Below are 20486 nucleotides of genomic sequence, written 5' to 3'. Positions count from 1 at the left end.
AATCATCCAATTAATACCTCCAAAGTTATTTTAGTCAGATTTTATCGAGAACTCCGACCAAAAGTTGAGCTGAAAATGCCATTTTAACAATAAAAAGATCCTATCCTTTTATTTTTTTTCCCTTCTCTCAACTAGGCAAGGCAAATTCCGTTGCCAGTTATAAGAGAGTTATTTAAAAAAAAAAAAAAATTTATTGTTAAAATGCCAATGTGACATTTTCAGGTCAATTTCTGGTCAGAACTCCAAACAGAATCTAGCTAGAATGAATTTAGGTGATATCAAATTGAAATTTGATGATTTTTAAAATATAAACTGAAATTAAAAGAACAAACGCTGAAATAATCCTATTAGTTGAGAGATGACAAGTGAAATTAATCTATGCAGCTGCTTTTACAGCATTTTGAAAATGAATTGGCAGAATTTGACAAAAAGTGAAATTTCTTAAAATGATTGTGATATTCTGCTAGGCATGAAAATAAATCAGGCTACAGCTAAAGATGAGACATGTAAGAAAAAGAAAATGTCATCAATAAAAGTAAAAAATGACACCTGAAAGAGATATCTAATACTGAAATTTTATTTCATAAATTGGCATGTAAGTCCAACTGTTGCAAATTGCAATACAAACTATATATATTACTGATTGATTCCTAAATGTAGAAGAAATCTATGGCGGTAAGGGCATGCAATTAGTTACCTGAACTAAGAACAAGACCAACCATCTGTGTATCACATGAACTCCTACGCTAACTCATATAACACCCATATTTGATTCAGATATGCTTCTACATGAATGACCACCTCTGAAGAAAACAACATACTATACTACACCTGCACATTGACTAATTAACTCTCGTGTATCACAACAAGAAAATTGAATAAAAAAAAAAAAAAAGGAAAAAAGTAGAGCTTACTGTCTAATCTCATAAGCAGCCCTAAGATGAAGAATTGATCATTGTGCTTACCTTCTCCACGAGCACTTTCATTTCACATTCCAAAATGGATTTCAGATCTTGGGATATTTTACCCTCTGATGTCTCCAGCAATGATCTTATCATCTCAAGCTTCTGTTTTATGTAGTTCAGTTGGGACACATCACTTCCAGAAGATTGTGATGCAGATGGCGTGTCTGCTGTCGTTGTTCCCTCCTTAGCCAAAGAAGAAGGCTTTGAACTAGATCTCTCTTTCAGTTCCTGAGTCTTGGTTTCAGCCAAGCGATAGCGAAGCCGGAAAGTCACACTAGCAGATCCAAAGGGACTGGAAAGTTGAGAATTATTGAATGCCTCTTCTGCCTCGGTACTCTTTAAGAACACAACCCTTGCACAGTAATTAGTGTAGAGCATATCAGTTTCGTCTTTGTTTAAAGCCCCAAATTTTCCATATATTTTAAGAAGATCATTCTTTGAAGGCAAAGAAGATCCTGGACCAAATGACACAAAAAGTGTAGCACCTGAAGGTGCCCCTTCAGATTCCTTTTCCTTCGTCTTCATTTCTGGTGCACTGACAGCTTGTTTTCCTTTAACCTTATCCAATTTGGCTTCTTCACTCTTTTTGGTTTTTGTCCGATGGGATTTAAGTTCAGGTGAACTGTGGTCAGACTGATTTTGCCCAGTTTCAAATTTTTGCGACTTCTTCTTTCTACCCGGAAGATGTTCTATGTGCATTTCATAATCGGACCCATTGCTATATATTGAACTTCTGAATGCAGAAAAAAATTCCTCAACCATATCATGTGAGCTGGTTTCTTTCAGATACTGCGGACTAAGAGCTGCAGACCTTATTTTAGATAGAACTTCACTTGCAGGTGTCTTAACTATCATCAGATCAATTTTGCTCTGATCTTGTCCCTGTGTTTGAGGACCTGAATTATTAGAACCAGGTTCTTTATAGGGTTTCTTCTGAAATCTCTCACCACTGAGTCGTTCACCTAATTGAGCCTCATTGGAAACCTTCAAAGGTTCTTCCTCTATCTCTTTCTTTCTTTCTGCTTTATTAAGATTTGTGTACGGAGGGGACAGATACTTGCTCCTTTTCCTTTCCCTTGGCAAAGAATCTTCCTTAATTCGTTCTAAAGCCTTATCACTCTTACCTGGGCGACCATCCAGCTTCTTTTCTGCAGAGACAGTGTTCTCACTCGTTCCTTCATTTTTGCCCCAACCATCAGCATCTTCAATATTGGAACTTCCCTTTTTCTTCCCTCCTCTTGACAAAGGGCTCTTCATATTTTCCTTCTTCACCTGGCTACCATCAACTTCAACACTACTGACTTTGTTGTTTGCTGCTACAAGAGATTCAGCAAACTTCTCTGTCCTTGTCCTTGGTTTGGAAAACAAATCACTGCTGCCGCTGCTACTAACATCAGCCTCACCATTGCCTTTCCTCTTCTTTCCTATAGATGAAGGTTTTCCCAAGTTTTCTCCTCCTTTAACCACATCTTCCATCTCATTTTTTCCATCAACATCAGTTTCATCACTTACTTTCTTCTTCTTCTTCCTTCCAGATGAAGATGCAGCTTTGTCCAAGCTTGCTACTTTAGTCTCATCCATCATCCCATTTTTACCCTCAGCATTCATGTCTTCTCCCATTAATTTCCTCTTCTTTCCCTTGGCTGAAGACGCAGCTTTTCTTGCCTTTGTTCCTTCTTCAGCCAAAACATCATCCCTATTCTCAGCCTCAGCATCAAGGTGCCCTTCCATAATTTCAGCAAGACTTTTCTGCTTTCTTCTCTGATAGTGTCCATCCTGTGAAACCCCTTGGCACTTGTGCAACATGCTTTGAGCGGTTTGGCCATGATTGAGGTCTATTGGCCAGGAAAGCCAATCTTCTTCAACTGGACCTTGAATTCTGCCTTCCACTCCGCTATTGCAATTACTTGAGTCAACTGTCCAATTTCTGGTGTCATCATCAAGGCCTGGAATTGGCTTTGGTTCATAATAAGAAGGCAACCCGTAGCCTCTTTTTGCACGGTAAAAAGCTGATAACAAATGCTTTAATACTGCGAACTCTAGCATGTTAGTAACAGTAGCAACCTGTGCAGTAACTTTTAATGCGGTAAGAAATTCTGCTGGTTCAAATAAAGCAGTTGAAAACTTATCAATTCCACCTTCGGGCACAACAAGTCCTTCCCTAATTCCAGCATTCACAGCCAATGTTCTACCAAATCCAATCAGATTCTCCTTTGGCACACAAGAGCAAGTCATCTTCAAGTCCACAAGTCTACCAACTTCATCCATAGCCTTCTCTACCGCATTAGAAAAGTTCTTTGAGCTACTCTGCTTTGACATCTCCAAAAAATTATCATCTAAAGGCTTCAACTGAGATGGATTGCACCATGCAAATGTACCATCTCCGAAATAAGCCACAAGAATCTTATCCCGCTGTTTAACTTTTTTTGCACAATCAGATGCATCCAATGGATCATAAATCCGCCCTGGCCACCAAGGGTGACTTCTAATCTTGGCCCAAACAAAATCACCAACCCTAAATTCATGCTCTTCATCTCCCATATTATCCTCCCCTTCCAGATCCTTACTATCACTCAATTGTTCATGCTTCCCATCTGGACACCTTTCATTTGCATAAAATGAATCCCCCTGCACACTCCTGCAAAATTTCCTCTTTGCTTTCATGTCACTTCGATGAACATTCCCACATATATCTGCAACGAGAGAAATGCCGTCAACACTTTCGAAACCCCTTTTCTCTGTCTTATTTATAACATCCAAAACAGAGCCTAGACTTCGCAAACTCTTACTACTTTCATGCATTTTTAACAAAGAAGACGCTCCATTTATCTCAGAATCCTCAAGACCCCCTTTATTATCACCCAAATCAACAGTATCTCGGCCCCCAAACTCCCTTCCAACTGAAACTTCAGTTCCAACCAGTCCACCATCAAAATTACTACTGCCCAAACCTTCCTTTCCATTTATAGAAACCCTAGTCCCATTTTCTCTAGTACTTTTAGCTGGAGAAGTTTTGGAGGCATCTTTAGAGAGTTTCGTACTAGGGTCTCGCTTCTTAGATGATCCTTGAGAAAGAGAGGGACTTTCAGATAGAGCTCTTGATGGGGTTTCAATTGTTTTCATTTTCCTGAAAAATAATTCTGCAATAAAATCAATCTCCCAGAACTAGAAAATAAAAAGAGAAACTCAACAAAATCCAAAGAAACGCTTCGGTTCTTATAAAGGAAAAAAAAATCCCGAAATACAAGCTACCATCCATAATCATATAATAGATAAAGAAAGAAAATTTAACAAAGAAAATACCTTAAAAGAAGAAGAGCTTCACCAAGAAGAGTAGGGTTTTGCAGCTCTTAGAAACTATATTATTTTCTTGTCAGATTCTTAGCAGAGAAAAAATAGCGAGGGATCGAATACGAGAGAGAAACGTTTTCGAAATTGGTCCGAGAGAAAGTGTGGGAGAGCGAGACATTTGAATTTAACGTAACAGAGAAATTAAAATATCGAGCAAAAATTTCGCGAGAATTTGGGGCTATCGAAGCGGTTAACTTCATTTTCTCTATTTTTTTAAAATAATATTTATTTTGCTGTATGTATCTAAGGCTCTGGGAGACTGCGACCACGTTTTCTGTACCGTCATCAGATATTTAAGGATAAATAAGGAAATTCATTGGAGTAGATTTAAGATATTACTCGCTAGATTATTTTGCCACGTGTCGATAGTGCCAGCTTGCAATACGTGGTTGTTAATACTGGCGAGTATAATAGCAGAGCTTTCTGGAAACGCCAAGTGGTAGTATGTGCGAGAAGTTAGGAGAAGTAAACGGTTAAGTTATGCATATAACATAAAACTCTCATATCTTAATTAAATTAATATAAAATTTTTTATGCCATTTAATAATCAGTTTTTAAATTATTTATATTAATATTATATTTAATAAATTAAAAAAAATTGTGAATTAATTTAAAAAAAACAATTTTATAAATTATTAAAATATCAATATATTTAATTTAAATTATTGTATTTTATAAATTATTAAAATATTAATATATGTAATTTAAATAATTGTAATTATGAATTAGAGAAGACAAATAAAAGAAAAAATTAATTTCCTAATAAATATCAAATTAATTAAAATAAAATATTATTCGACAAAGCGTATCAATAAAAATAATTTTAAAAATAAATAAATAAATTATACATATGGTATCTTAATTTAGAAATATATAATAATAAAATATTTAAATTTTAATTTATAATATAATATTTTTTAATTTTTAATTTAAATAATATAAAATATATCTATAAACTTTAATAATTAATTTTTAAATTATTTATATTAATGTGACATATAAATTAAAAAATTATATTTTTATGGACTCATAATTTGAAGAAAATAAGTTTTAATTACTAAAATTTTAATATATATAATTTTAATTATCGTAATTATAAGTAAATAAAAAATAAAAATATTTTTTTATATTAATATTAAATTAATAAAAAAATATATAATTATTAATATGAAAATTATCTTGTTAATAAAAATAATCTGAAAATCAACTATTAAATATCGTATGAGAATATTTTATTAATTAAATTAAAAATTAAAAAAATTTATATTTTAAATTAAAATTTAAATATTTTATTATTAAATATCACAAAAAAGTTTTATCAAAATTTTATGTTACAATACTTTATTATTAAATACCATCTATATAATATAATTTATCCGCAGTAAACCAGAAAAAAGCGCGCTTCTTCGTTGTGGAGGTTGACACGTGTCCTTTTAAAATCTTGGATGCGGTAATATTCCGGGCAAGTCGCAGGGCGACAAACAGAAAACGGCGCCGTTTAGGATCGCCATATTATGGCAATCTGGTCATTTGCAATTGCAGGAGCAGAGCATTTGTTCATCAGCTGTAATTCTGTGAGTCAGTTTGCTGATCATTTGATTGGTTGAACTTGAACCAATTAGATTTTAGTAAAAGAATATATTTAATCTCTTTTTTAAAATCTGACACGTTCGTAACAGTATCTCTGATCTTGCCAAATCAAGCTGGCTTTGAATGCCAGTGCCATTTAATTGTTCAAGTTTATAGTAGACCCAAAATATTTTTTTTTTTCTCTATAACCTTTGCATGTGATTTAACAACCTTGCTTTACATTATATTTGATAGAGAGACAAAAAGCTAAAAAAAAAAATTTGAGGAAAAAATAATTTTATTTTCCATTATTTTATGTTTAAATGGATAGAAAATAAAGAGAAACAAAAATTTAAAAGAAAAATATAATTTTTTTATCCACTTATACTTTCTCTTCAAAATAGAAAAAAGTGAAAGAAAAATATAAAAAATTATAAGTATATATCTATATTTTATATATTTTTTTTTCTTAACTAGGAGTAAAATTATAATTTTATTATTCATAAATAACTTTTTCTCTAATATTTTTCTTCCTATATCTAAACATGAGAGAAAAAATATATTTTTCTCTTATCATTATTATTATTATTATTATTTATTTTTCTTTTATTATTTTCCTTTCTTCAATCCAAACACAATGTTGAGAGCCTGTTTAAATGATGTGAGAAGAAGGATAAGCAATCAAATGGTAAAAAATGGTAAGAAATGAGAAGAAAAGGTAAGGAGTGAAAAGGATAGAAGGGAATTATACTAAAAAAATTTTTTCTCATGTTTGAAGTAAATTAATAAAAAAATAAAGAGAAGTAATACATATTTTTTATATTTTAAAAAAATTAAATAAATGATAAACTTAAAGAATGTAAAAATTAAAATAATCATAACTCTCGCCTTTTCTTCTTACACTCCACTTATGGAGTGTTCATATATATATATATATATAATGAGCTGATTGAAAGACGGCTTCAATTAAAATTGCTAACTAATTTATTTATTATAATAATTATATGTACAATGAATACATTCACAATTATTGATGATAATAAAATCATTGCGTAATAAAAAAGTTGTATTTCAAAATTTTTCACATTTATTAGCTGCAACATTTATACCAAACCAAACCCATTCCATCTAACCGCCTGTCATTTAAATGGAATGTCACGTAATGAGAATTGACTAAAATCTGTCATTAATTGAAACTATTTATGGCTATTTCTTATTTCTTCCAAGGAAGGAAACCATTAAAAGAGACAAATGTATTTAATATTTATGGAACAAATCTGCGGAGGTGTAACTCAATTACTTTCAACTTTAATCCTCTACTCCTATGCCTAAGCATCTAATAATAAGCTGAAAGAGGACATATTTTGCCATTAAACTAACCAACCATCATTGGAGGTGGCATGGCAGCCCAAAATCACAAAATTATACATGAAACAGAAACACTAATGCAAATCAAATTTCAGGAATTTCAAATTGGGGGCTCACGATAACTCAAGTTCAAAAGATTTAACATCTTACCTCACTGTACAAGTCCAACAATTACTTTATCATCAACAGGTATCGCCCTTATGCGACTCATTCTCTCCAGATGTTGTAGTTGGACTGAGCTCTCTTTTTTGCCACTCTCCTTTGCTGCGCATCGATGTTGCACTATCCTCGCATTTAGTTGAGTCCTCACCATGCATTGAAGTTGGACATGGCTCGGAAGCTTCATGCAACTCCATATGGTCAGCACTACTAATTCTTTCTGAAGTTTCAGGTTCCCCATTTTCAGATGCAGAAGCTTCCTGAGAACCAGTGCTTGCTAATAATTCAGTGGGCTGCACATCACTATGTCCAGGACACTTGGAGGCAGAAGGAATATTTTCTCTGACTGAAAGGTCACTGCCAGAGGTACTAGATGTCACCCATGTAAACTTCAAGTTGTTGCCTTGCCAACAACTGCCATTTAAAAACGCCCACTCAGCTGAACGGCGAGTTGTGAAAGTCAAGCGGGCTGAGCAATTTTTTGTCGCCTCTGACCCACCAGCATCAACATCTTCTAGTTCAACAGCAGCAAGATCGCCATATGATGAGAAGAATTCCTTCAAGGCATCAACCTAGAGGACAATAGAACAACAATTTTACTCGCATATAAACAGCATAATAAACTAAATTTTGACCATTGATCATCACACGATTAAAAAAGAACAAAGGGACTATTTCAAGGATGGATAGCATTTCACCCAATCCACCATAGTTATATATTGATTCATGGGCTGGTAAGGACATTATGTGTGCGAGCGCACACACGTGTGATATGTGTGTGTGTGTGTGTGAGAGAGAGAGAGAGAGAGAGTGAGAAAGTGAGACAGAATTACATTTGCCAAACCAGGTGGTAATGGAGGAACTATTTTAAAAGCTGTGGGCCGGTTATCCAACTTATATCTGTTCATCACAAAGACTGCCCCTGCAGGTGCCACTGGATGAATTGGCTGCTTTGAGCCTGTAGGTTCATGCTGCAAAAATGACATGCTTGTTTTGGGACTGGATGATATGAGGTTTTCCACGGATTTATTCTTATCCACCATCATCTCAGTACGTGGAGATGACACACCAGCAATAGGGTCAAAGGACCTTGGAGTAGTAGCTTTTGCAACATCAGTTGCTATTCCTACTCTCTGTCTCTTAGAAGTAGGCTCAGCCACTACCTCACCTTTAACTCCTGTAGCCTGCAAATGGTAAAATGTGCAAACAGCAGTTAGAAATATACAACACAAAGTATATCTGTGTTGTTATAATAAGAATATTATAAATCTTTGTGTTTCTGAAAGGATATGAACAAGTAATGTATTATTTACATCTTTCCTTCTTATTCTTCAAAGCGTCATCCCAAAAAAAACCACAGTTACAAAACCAAGACTGCCTTCAGCCCCAGAGTGATCTTTATAAATAAACTGAGTTGAGTTTAAAAAAAATGCCTAATGATTATGATCATATTAAACATATATAATTACAACTAGAAACATAAAACATAATTTTCAAACATAAGGAAACATTACTTGTTTCTCGAGTTTGTCCAATTGGCGCCGGAAGTCATTTCGCTTCTGGTCCAGCAACTCCTGCTTCTTGCGGAGCTCATCCCTCAATTGTTCCAGCTCTAGCTTCTTCTGCACAGGAGGTGGAGCCTTGGGACCATTTATAATAGGCTTAGGATGATCAGTAGGAGGAAGAGACACATCAGATGGGGGGACCATAGTACCCTTAGAAGCAGCAGACTGAAGATTATCTTTTCCTCTATTACCAATTAAAGGTTGGGGTGGAACTGAACCAGCTGGCACACCACAGGGAGTTACAGATACACCACTGCTACTGTTCATGCCATCATCAGGTATGCTGTCACGATTAGCCCACCATAGTTTGATAAAGCGATTGCCCATTACAGCATCAGGTGCTCTTAAAGCAGCTTCTGCCTCTTCCCTTTTTGAGAACTGAACAAAAGCTCGTTCGCTATTCAATGGGATATAAATGTCAACAACCTCCCCAAATTTTTGAAAATGAGAAAGAAGAGCATCCCTCTTGTTGTTTTTTTGTGGAATGCCACTGACAAATAGCGTACGTAGTGCCTTTTGAGAAGATTTCCTTATATTACGCATGGTATCACTCTGTATCCTGGCTGCTGAATCAATAGTTCTGGGGCCAACATCGTCAGTAATCATTCGCTTTCCTTGACGAGTAGTACCTTGAATATTGGCTAATGCTTCATGATCTTCTTTTGCTTCATTATTCCCATGATCTGAGGTACTCACAATCAAATCCGTTTTCTCTTTTATATCTAATCTATTCTTCACACTACCAACTCTACCCCAAACGGATGAACCTGTACTCTGTGAACCAACAGGGATCCCAGTGCTTCTAATTGAACATTCATTGTCAGTAGTATCACGCAACCTGACATTATGACGGTCAGAAGGATCAACACTCATGAAGGATTCATTTTCATCATTTTTGGATGAATTTAGTGCTAAGAGTGCACTTGATGTTTCAGGACCGTTGTTATTCCACAGTGGTTGGTCTGGATCATACAAGTCTGCTCCACTCACACTAGCAGAGCCAGAATATCCACCATTCAAGCCCATACCATCATCAACCATTCCAGGCTTGCTATTTCTGCTGTGTAGTCCTTTGCTATTCATCAATGTGGCTGAAGGAGCACCAACCGATAGCAAAGCCCCAGGTCCAGCAGGTGTTCCCACTAGTGGTGCATTTGCAAGTGAAACAGGGAGATTGAACTGTGAAAGGCTCTGGAAAATGACACCCAAAAAAAAAAAAAAACAACCTTGTGGTTAATCATATATGTGCCCAAAGAAAAAAAAAATCACCATAACTCAAATATTAGTGTTAATGTACTATCAGATCTCAGGACACTTCAAGAATTGGTGCATCCTTTGTTTGAGCATGAATGCAAGCATATATTTAATAAAAGCAATAATAATAAGAAAGTGATCAAAAAGTTAAAATATGAATCCCTGGAAAACCATTTAACAGATGACTTTGGATAATCAAATATGGGAAACAGTCAATAAAATTTATCAGCCAAAAAGAAAAGTAAGCTAATAGTTACACCATCTGTTCAACTCATGTGAGGGCTATAACAAAATGATTCATATGCACAAGGCTATCGATGACCTAAAGGTGTAGGCTCCACCACCCTACAGCTTTTCCTTCGAGTTAGATATCTGAATATAAATTCATTGATAAATCTTTACACTACTCAATTGGGAATAGAAGATGTCACCAACAGAAACCAAAAACAACTTCATTTTAAGGCTAGGCAAGCAAGTGTTATGGTGGGTACGCAAATAAAATTACTATAATATATAAATAAGCAAAACATTAACAATACCGTCTTGATCATATGCAGAAACATGATACATCTAGGTTAACTGACCATTTCATGCAATCAACTTCATAGCAGGTTTTCAAAGGAATGTCATAATCAAAAGCATTCACAGAACACAAGTTATTCTATATTTTCAACTATAGTTCTGGATCAACAGTCCAGATAAAACCTGCAATCAGCATTCAGGGTTCTGAACGTTAAGATAAAACATATGGAACAAAATTTACCTACAAATTCAACACGGGCAACCATAATGGTCAGACAAAGAAAGTGACAAGCATAATTTAATTAAAACAAGAACAATACAAGCCAGAGCCATAAAATGCACAGTTCAGTCATCTCTCCTGGATGCAAAAATAATAACAGACAAACCATGGAAGCCCAGAAACAGGAAACATTTAAAAACACATACCTGAACATCTTCGACAACAATACGATTGACACCATGCTCCATTGGACACATGTCCCCTCTTAGACAAAATCCACGCTCCTCAAAGTCTCTGCACCGCTGGCGGGGAATGCCCATGTTCAATGAAGAATTTACTGCCGGTCTGGGTGCTCCTTGCAAACCAATGGAATGGAGTGCATCAAGGCCACCATTGGGAATTCCTGGAAACAATCCAAATGCATTCCAGGATGCATTTTGTGCATTTGGAACATTTGGCAATCCCCTTCCTGCAAAGAGACCAGGTGTAATGGATCCTTGCTGAACCATTTGAGAAGCAATATCAACTGAGCTGAACCTAGAATCACGCTGGTTCCAAGCACCAGGGTCCCTTCCTCTTCCTCTACCAGGACCATGCTCTCCGGAAAATGTTTGGTTTGACCTTATTCTTTGATTCAAATCCATACCCACTCGGGGTAATGATGCCATTCCAGGCCGTCTCTTTTCAAATTTTGAGGTGAAGTCTTTATCCAGAGGAACAGCGTTATAGTTTTTCCAGGTTTCACTCCCTTGAGATTCATTCTCCCTGAAAGGATGCCCATTTTCAAATGGTTTGTAGTGCTTCCTGTATGACCTTGTAAAAACAGGTTCCAGTGAACCTCTCTCCAAAGATTGAGAACGTGTCTCTCTTCTTCGATGTTTATGATTGCGATCATCATCATCCTCATCACTGACTTCCTTCTCCTCAGGATCACTAGAGCAATCAGGAGGAGAAAGACCTCCTGACTTTAGTGATGAAACCTTGAGCTCCATCAAGAACTCCTAGAACAAATAAAGAGTTGCTTGTATCGTCAAATATTTCAAACTGTTGCTAGATGTAGCAACAAAATCACCTTGAATTCCTGAGTATAGCAATTTGAGGAGAACCTGGAATCAGGTCATCAAACGTTTCAAAACTCTTGTTAGATGCGGCAACAAAATCATCTTGATTTCCCAGAGTCTAGCAATAGGAGAAGAGCCTAGAATCAGGGAAACGATTAAAGTAATCAACAACTAAAAAACATAGTAGGTGGCTGCAATTCTTTATACAAAGAGAAAACTTACTAAATGTGGCAACAAAATCACCTTGATTTCCTGAGTATAGGAGAACCTGGAATCAGGTCGTCAAATGTTTCAAACTCTTGCTAGATGCGGCAACAAAATCACCTTGATTTCTCAGTGTCTAGCAATAGGACAAGAGCCTAGAATCAGGGAAACAATTGAAGTAATCAACAACTACAAAAAACATAGTAGGTGGCTGCAATTCTTTATACAAAGAGAAAAATTAGCAATAGCCATGAACTCATTTACATCAGTTCATTTGCATCAGAAAAAAATTATTTGCATTTCCATTAAGGATACGCTCACAAAGGTAAAATTTAAATATTTACTTAAATTTAAATAAATTACCATGAACAAAAGGTTTGGTTAAAAGCTGGCGGATCATTGGCAAGCAAGATTCAGCATCATTTAGTATTCTCGCACTTTTCTGTATTTGGTTTGCTGAGTCAATTTTTTAAAAAACCCTATTTTTGTTCACAGAAAGCAAGTAATATACTGACAGCTTGCAGCCTTAAAATTTAATGGATTTGTAAAAAAACAAAAGCTCATTTACACACATGGGCAGGGCTACATATGAGTGGGGTCAATTAATTAAAAAAAAATCTATGTATTGAATTACAAATCCTTATTTGATTAGGATATTATCCATTTGTGCCAAAAAAAATAAAAATAAAAAAATAAGGCCCAAAAAAATGGAAATCCAACCCTTGTCTAAAATCCATGGCCCAAACTATTTAAATAAAGAGGTGCATTTTGAATATTAATTAAATTTGACATTCAATTTAAAATAAATATAAAAATATAACATATCAATTGAATTATAATCATGTGCTAATTTTGATAATAGAATATTCAATTAAATTAGACACATTAGATTGGATTATCAATTTTATTATATAACATACCCATGTCTAAATTTAGATCCATATCCCCATATTTTCTACTTAGAAAGTTCACAAGTCCAACATACAGTTATGTACCCATTTCTGACACCCGTACCCAAGACCGAGTAACATAATTGTGCAGTGATGCAAACAAAGTCTTAAGTCCCAGAACTTATATGTACATCTTCAAGCAACAAAATTGACGCGGAGCTAGAGTTTTTCAGTTTTGAAGTTTCATTTAAGTGTTTTCCTATTTGGTTTTAGTTCCCTATTCTATTAGGATTTTAATGTATTTCCCTACTCTAGTTAGGATTTGGTTTAAGTTTCCTATTTTAATTAAGATTTAGTTATACTCCTATTTTATCTAGACTTTCTAAGGTATTTAGGTTTATTTAAACTTCCTAGAAAGTAGATTTATTTTCCTATTAGGTTTAGGAGATCAACACTATATAAATAGCCCATATATCCTATGTAATTTCAGTTTTAGAGATTTAATTAATAAAATTTCATAGAGTTTTTCTGTCAAATACATTGAGTATGTATGAGTGTGTGTTTTCTTTGAGCTTCACGTAGCGTCAGGTGGTATCAAAGTAGGGAAATCACCCCAATCAAGATGGCTAACTTTGATAGAGGTTATGACAACAATGGTTCTCATGATGATGATCGAAGAATTAGAGCCCTTGAGCATAGGGACAACGAATTGCAACAATTGAAGCAACATCCAGAGCAATAGATGGATCTCAGATTTGGGCGTATCGAGAGACGCTTCAAAGAAATTGCAAATCTTCTTGGTGCTTTAGAAATTAAAACAAATAGGGATAGGTAAAATGAGAGAAAGCTAAAGGTAAATGTAGCTCATGGTGACCTTATCAACAGACCTTCTCTTGCACATAAGCAATATGTCCATGATGAAGACTCAGAGGAGGAAGATGACTATGAGCTAATCTAATTCAATAGATATCAACGGTATGGTGGGAAGCAGACATGCGTATGAGAATCATAAAGGGGAAAATCTACTGAAAATTAATATTCCTAATTTTTATAGGGATCTCAACATTGAAGAATTCTTAGATTGGATCATGAAGGTGGACAGATTCTTCGACCATGTGAACACACCTGAAAAATGAGTTAAATTGGTGGCTTGCTGGTTGAAAAGTAGTGTTTCTGCTTTGTGGAAACAGCTACAATCTAGAAGGAAGCAAGAAGGAAAAGGCCAATTCGTTCTTGGTACATGATAAAATATTTGTTGGAACAAGAATTTTTCCCTCTAGATTATGAGCAGATTTTACTCCATCAGAAACAACATTGTCAACAAGAGTTTCAACCAAAGCCCTTAATGGTTGAAAAACGAAAAAGTAAAGAACAAAGGGAGCTTTGGGATCCAACAATGCAACTTGAAGTGGAGGAGCCTAAGTTTGAAGAATCTAAATTATAAATTTTAATCAAATTTCTTTTTGCTATGGTTTGAGAGGAAGACCTAGAAAAATGTGTCTAAGGGAACGGAAAATATCATGTTTTGAAGATTCCATTGGAAGTTGAAGAAAAAACATCCATGGAGACAAACCAAAAAGTTGGAGAAAAAAAAGTCATGGAGATGATGGAAGCTCAAAATTTATCTAACCTCCTCAATTCCTATTGATTTTATTTGTCCAGGTGTTTCTATGGATATAAAAGAGAATGTGAAGATGGTCACTTCAGTTTTGCGTAATTCACCACTGTTGATTGACCAAGAAGACAATATGGCGTATTGGTCCCATAAATTTTTCATTCTCCAATACTTCAAAATCCGATGGTGAATTTTAAGTGGGGAAGATGGTATGCAAATTGTCAGCACAATACTATTGGATCATTGCAAGCTGTTATAACTCGATGATGATTTTTTTTTTTCAAGTGAGGATATGATGCCCCGAGCTGGATTTTTCAGTTTTAAAGTTTCCTATTCCAATTAGGATTTTAATGTATTTTCATATTCCAGTTAGGAATTGTTTTTACTTTCCCTATTTTAATTATGATTAGTTATATTCCTGATTTATAAAGACTTCCTAAAGTATTTAGGTTTATCGAAACTTCCTAAAAAGTATATTTGTTTTCCTATTGGGTTTAGGAGACCAAAACTCTATAAATAGCCCATATATCCTATGTAATTTCAGTTTTTAGAGATTTAATTAATAAAATTCTGTAAAGTAATAGAGTTTTTCTCTCAAATACTTCGAGTATTATGAATGTGTGTTTTCTTTGAGCTTCACGCTGCGTCAAAAATTTAGTGTGTTCTATACTCAATTCAACTAGGCCTTTCTCTGTGATAAATGCAAACACAGTGGTAAAAACAGTAAGGATTGTGCAGTCAAACAAACCATCTTCAAAAACATTAACAGCCAAAATAAATCCCAAAGGTAAGGTCAAGAATAAATGCTGCACAGCCGATTCACATGCCTAATGGATGGTTAACTATAAAGGTGCAGCAAATACCAATAAGAATCATACCATATTATCAATGCACCAGATACTACCTCATTACTCACAAGTCAAATCCTTGATGCATACTTGGCTCATACAATTTAAACACCTTAAAGAAATTTAATAGGAATAATAACAATAACAGTTTGTCTTACAGAAGCTAATTTGGAAGGTAAGTTTCCTCTTTATCACCCTGTCATAAATTGACACAATAACTACGATAGATAAAATACTAAGGCAAGAGTAATACAATACAAGAACCTTAGCAATTCATGCATGGAAGTATGTAGCATCTCTACGTATTTGATAAGATTGGATTTAACGATGAAAATAAATCTTCAGCACACCATTACTCGTATTATTCTGCAGGCAGCAAAGCAAATTTCCCAATAGCTTCACAAAACACTTTTAGAACAGAGTTAAACCAACCCACAAGTTTCATTCTTTAAACTAATTATACAGAAACTCAGTTTCATCCTCCCAAAACGAAACTGATTCCTTCATTTCATTTACTAGCACCTACTCAAACACAATACATTTCATCCCAAAACTGTAAAAAGGCTAACAAAAAGAAGAAGAAGTTGACCAACTTAGCAAATCAAACCCTAAAACAAACAATTACCAAAATACGGTGTATGAACACATATATAAGCTATCAACATACTCCTCAAAGACCTATAAAGTCTCAATATCAAAACAACAAAAATGCCATGCAATATCAATAAGCTAATAACAATTAAACAAAAACAAAACAATAATCCAAGATTCCATAACAATTCAATCAAAAAATTCAGGGGACAAAAATTCAACACAGGTAAAACATATCTTACCAGAAATTCTAGCAGGATTGAGCAAAGAAAGGCTCTGAGAGTATGACTGAATTAGGAATTCAATCGTACAGCTCATGGTGCAATGGAGAAAAGGGCAATAAAGCGGGAATGGAAGGGCATTCGAGGGAGAGAGGAGGGGACAGGATCGCAGAAAAGCAAGAATCGAGGGAGGGATTGTCGAGAGAGAAAGAGAAGGAAGGATTTTTGTGAGGGTGGGATTTGTTGTTTGGCTTGCAGAGAAAGGGGTTGTTTGGCTTGCAGAGAAAGGGGTTTGAAGGGAGCACAAAACAGTATTTTGATAGAGAGCAATCAGAAATAGACGATGGTCTGTACCTAAAGGAAATAAATAAATTTATAGGGGACGAAAACAAGAAGATGATATTAAGTTTTCCTCCTATGTACTTTTTCAAATTCTGAATTAGCCCCTTTCTATGTTTGTCCATTGAGATCCATTATCTATTTTGTATCTACTTTTGTTACCTTAATTTTGATATTCATTATTTATATTTTAAATAAAAATATTTTTATCAATTATAATAATTAAAAAATTTAAAAATTTTAATTCATTTTATTTAATTAAATTATTAATATCTCCAAAATTAGTTCATTTAAATATGACTGAAGTAATATCAATAAAATCTATTCAACAATCTTATAAATTAATGTATAATATTTGATGAAACATATCAAGAACGTACAAATATATAATAAATATATACGTACTATGAGATATATAAACGATAGAAAAAGAATAATGTTATTTTTATCTCCAATTAAATATGATAATTTTTTTAATAATTAATTATAGAGACTTTAATTTTAATCATAAGTTAATAAGGAAATTAATCTTAAAAATTGATATAGTAATGCTAATAATAATAACAATTTAAAAAAAGAAATAAGAAATTAAAAACTTAGTATAAAAGATAATATATATATATATATATATATATATATATATATATATATATATATATATATATATATATATATATATATATATATATATATATATATAATCTAAAATTCTAAAATTGGCTCATAACATTGCCATTTTGTTTAATTTGATAATGATAAGTGTCATGAAAAATTATGGTAACTAAAAATACAACTCTCCTTATTGATAAAATCCTTTTAAAAAATGTTAGAATTTAAGAATGAAGCAAATGATATTTCATTAAAAAATTAAAAAAAAATTAAAATAACTATTATAAATTATTGTAAATTTATATTATTTTTAAAATAAATAATTTAGAACTTTACGATTAAAAATTTTATAATATTATTTTGAAAATATGAAATTATAAACATTAGATTACATTTTTAAAATCAAATAATAAATAATTTGCACAAAACACGGATAAAATAACTATTATACGTATTGAAGCTGAAATTTAAAAATAGACTCACAAAATTAAGCCACTTAATTTATTAATAAATCTAAAAAATTACCATTTTTAATAAATTTAAGAAATTATTGTTTGGCATGTGTTATATATTTTGTAAGTTAATTCACTTAGTAATATAGATAGAAAAATACAAATCCTATCCCCATCTCAAAAATGCCAACACCTACAGGAAACTAATAATAATCAATGTAACAATATAAAGGAAAAAAAAATTATGAAATCTTTAAAAACCAATAATAATAATAATAATAATAATAATAATAATAATAATAATAATAATAATAATAACTTGTGTTATTATTATTATTATTATTTCTTAAATATTAATGTTAAATTTAAGATTTTATCTTCGAGCACATTTATTATTATATTTATTAATATGAATATATTCTTTTTGATAATATATGTATTTTTGAAATACAATTATATTATAAAAATATTATATTATTACTTTTTTATGAAATAATGTTTAGAAAAACAATTAATAATTATTTAAGAAATAGAAATTTAATTTAATTTTGATAGATATATAATTATTTAAAATTTTAATAGAAATTTAAATCATATTTTATGTATGATTTTGAAATATAAAACATAAAAATAAATATTAAATTATATTATTAAATAAAGAATAAATAAATAAGTCTCGCGAATAAAATGACTAGTAACTGATTTTAAAAATAGTCAATTTCTTTATGAAAAGTGTCTTGTAGCAGCACCTCTTAAATTTTTTGTAACTAATTATAAAAAAATAATAATTATAAAGTTAAGCCCTATTTGTTAAAAAAAAATAAGTTGTACGTGAAAAATATTTTTTATAAAAATTTTTTATAAAAATATTTTATATTTTTCATTTTTAATGTTAAATAAATTGTATGTTTTTATATTGTATATGTATAAATATATTTATATTTTAATAAGAATATCAAAATCATAAAAATGACTTTCTTTTTTTTTTAAAATGATTTGATTTTTACTTTGATCAAAAAAATATTTTTCATTGACTTTTTTTTAAGTGTTTCAAAAAAAATATTTTTTCAAAAAGTAAATGAAGGCTATATATATATATATATATATATAATTTGTTGTTAGTATATTAATTTGAATTATTAAATAATTTTGATAATTTATTTTATTAATATATTAATTTAAATATTTATATTTAATTATAAAATATTATTATTTAAATTTAAAATTTAATTAAAAAATTTTAAAATATTATTTAAAATTACATTTTATAATATAAAATATATTAAATTACTGATTGTAATAATGTATTATTATTGTTTTTAAAGAGATTACTAATTACATAACGTATAATTGATATGTATTTAATAATATACTAGTTAAATTTCAGTTCAATTCTAATTAAATCTTAAACATTTAATTATCTGTTTTTAACGGTTAAAGGACCATGCTGATTTTAAAAACTTGTTTGTAATCATGAAACCCAAGAACAAAGTGAGTTTTATTAACTTTCTTTTTATTATCTCAAAATGTCAACGTGTCGTGATTTTAATGCAACGGTAATAACGATGATAGTTGCATATATATTGAATCTGAGATACTCAAGTTTTATTCTCACTTATTTCTAAATATTTAATAAAAAAATTATCATAAACTCAATATAGTTTACCATATACATAAAGTTATACTTTGAAAAATAAGTCATTTAACTTAATAATAATATTCCACATGACACTTTAAAAAATTAGAATTAATATAATTTAAAAAATAATAATTTATTAATTAAATTATTTTAAAATTTAAAATTAAATAATATATATTTTTATCTCCTTTATCAAATATAAAAATTCTATAGCTAGTATTTGTTGTCTCTGTAGCAACCCAAAATGGGGGTGAATTGGGTGTTAATTAAAAAATTTAAAAGATAGGTGGAGATTTTTAAGTGAGATACACAAAGAGAATGAAGGAAAGAAAGAACACAATAGATTTTATAGAGATTCGGCTATCTCAAACTTACGTTCTCTCCTCAAGGCCCTCCTTAAGAGTTAACTCCACTAAAATTCTTTTATGGATGAAAAATAAACCCCTTACAATCACTATAAGAGCAAACCCTTACTCTTTCACAAATCCTTTTACGCTTAAGAGCAACTTAATGCTCTATCACACTCAAGTTACAATGAATGCTCACAACAACCTTGAACTAACTCGTAGAACAAAGAAATTATAACTCAAAATATCAAGTTCTCAATAATCAATTATAATAGCTCAAGTTCTAGAGAGAAAGTAGAAGAAAAAATATTTTGAACACAATAAATTCTCAAGAAATAGTAGTTGTTTTCTTCCTCCAATTATAAATTATCTCTATTTATAGTTTTGGCAAGAAAATGATTATTGGAGGTACATTAAATGTAAATATAGCCTTTCAACCACCAAAAACTTTGTTTTATTGAGTTTCAAAAATTCATGTTCGGTTGCCAAAGTTCTTTATTTCGGCAACCAAATGTTAGAGCGCCAAAAAACACCATTCAAAAAGTGAACTTCAACTGCTCAAGTTTTGACTTTTGGCTACCGAAGTACTTTCTAGATAAAAAGGGTTTAAACACTCAAAAAATCGTTATTTAAGGAGTGAACTTCAGTTGCTGAAGTGCTCTCTGGATAAAAGGGTACTTAGGCTTTAAAAATCACA

The 20486-nt window shown here is 32.0% G+C and overlaps 2 protein-coding genes across 19 annotated transcripts; both read right to left on the bottom strand.

Annotated features, from left to right (window-relative positions):
* Window positions 1-557: 557 nt before the first annotated feature.
* Window positions 558-4423, bottom strand: LOC110632375 (PWWP domain-containing protein 3). Of its 3 annotated transcripts, XM_058136968.1 has the most exons (3): window positions 4269-4423; window positions 966-4092; window positions 558-831 (listed from the first exon to the last, which is right to left on the bottom strand). In XM_058136968.1, the coding sequence occupies exons 2-3, from the start codon at window positions 4086-4088 to the stop codon at window positions 826-828; spliced, it is 3129 nt and encodes a 1042-aa protein (XP_057992951.1). In that variant the 5' UTR covers window positions 4089-4092; window positions 4269-4423; the 3' UTR covers window positions 558-825. The 3 variants fall into 3 exon arrangements, with proteins under 3 accessions (XP_057992951.1, XP_021636292.2, XP_021636286.2); XM_021780600.2 differs by having other exon boundaries at window positions 558-4092; XM_021780594.2 differs by having other exon boundaries at window positions 558-4105; window positions 4269-4422.
* Window positions 4424-7123: 2700 nt separating this feature from the next.
* Window positions 7124-16747, bottom strand: LOC110632368 (zinc finger CCCH domain-containing protein 41). 16 transcript variants are annotated; one of them, XM_058136781.1, is made up of 7 exons: window positions 16425-16747; window positions 12602-12680; window positions 12257-12393; window positions 11180-12171; window positions 8927-10168; window positions 8246-8596; window positions 7124-7984 (listed from the first exon to the last, which is right to left on the bottom strand). In XM_058136781.1, exons 4-7 carry the CDS (start codon window positions 11963-11965, stop codon window positions 7436-7438), a joined length of 2928 nt encoding a protein of 975 aa, XP_057992764.1. In that variant the 5' UTR covers window positions 11966-12171; window positions 12257-12393; window positions 12602-12680; window positions 16425-16747; the 3' UTR covers window positions 7124-7435. The 16 variants fall into 16 exon arrangements, with proteins under 16 accessions (XP_057992764.1, XP_057992758.1, XP_057992756.1 ...); XM_058136775.1 differs by having other exon boundaries at window positions 12278-12393; XM_058136773.1 differs by lacking the exon at window positions 12602-12680 and having other exon boundaries at window positions 11180-11974; window positions 12080-12171.
* Between the last annotated feature and the right edge of the window lie 3739 nt (window positions 16748-20486).

The sequence above is a fragment of the Hevea brasiliensis genome, chromosome 15 (assembly GCF_030052815.1).
Source record: "Hevea brasiliensis isolate MT/VB/25A 57/8 chromosome 15, ASM3005281v1, whole genome shotgun sequence".
Lineage (NCBI taxonomy): Eukaryota > Viridiplantae > Streptophyta > Magnoliopsida > Malpighiales > Euphorbiaceae > Hevea > Hevea brasiliensis.
The sequence above is the reverse complement of the archived record's forward strand: the minus strand, read 5'-3'. Positions and strand labels throughout refer to the sequence as shown.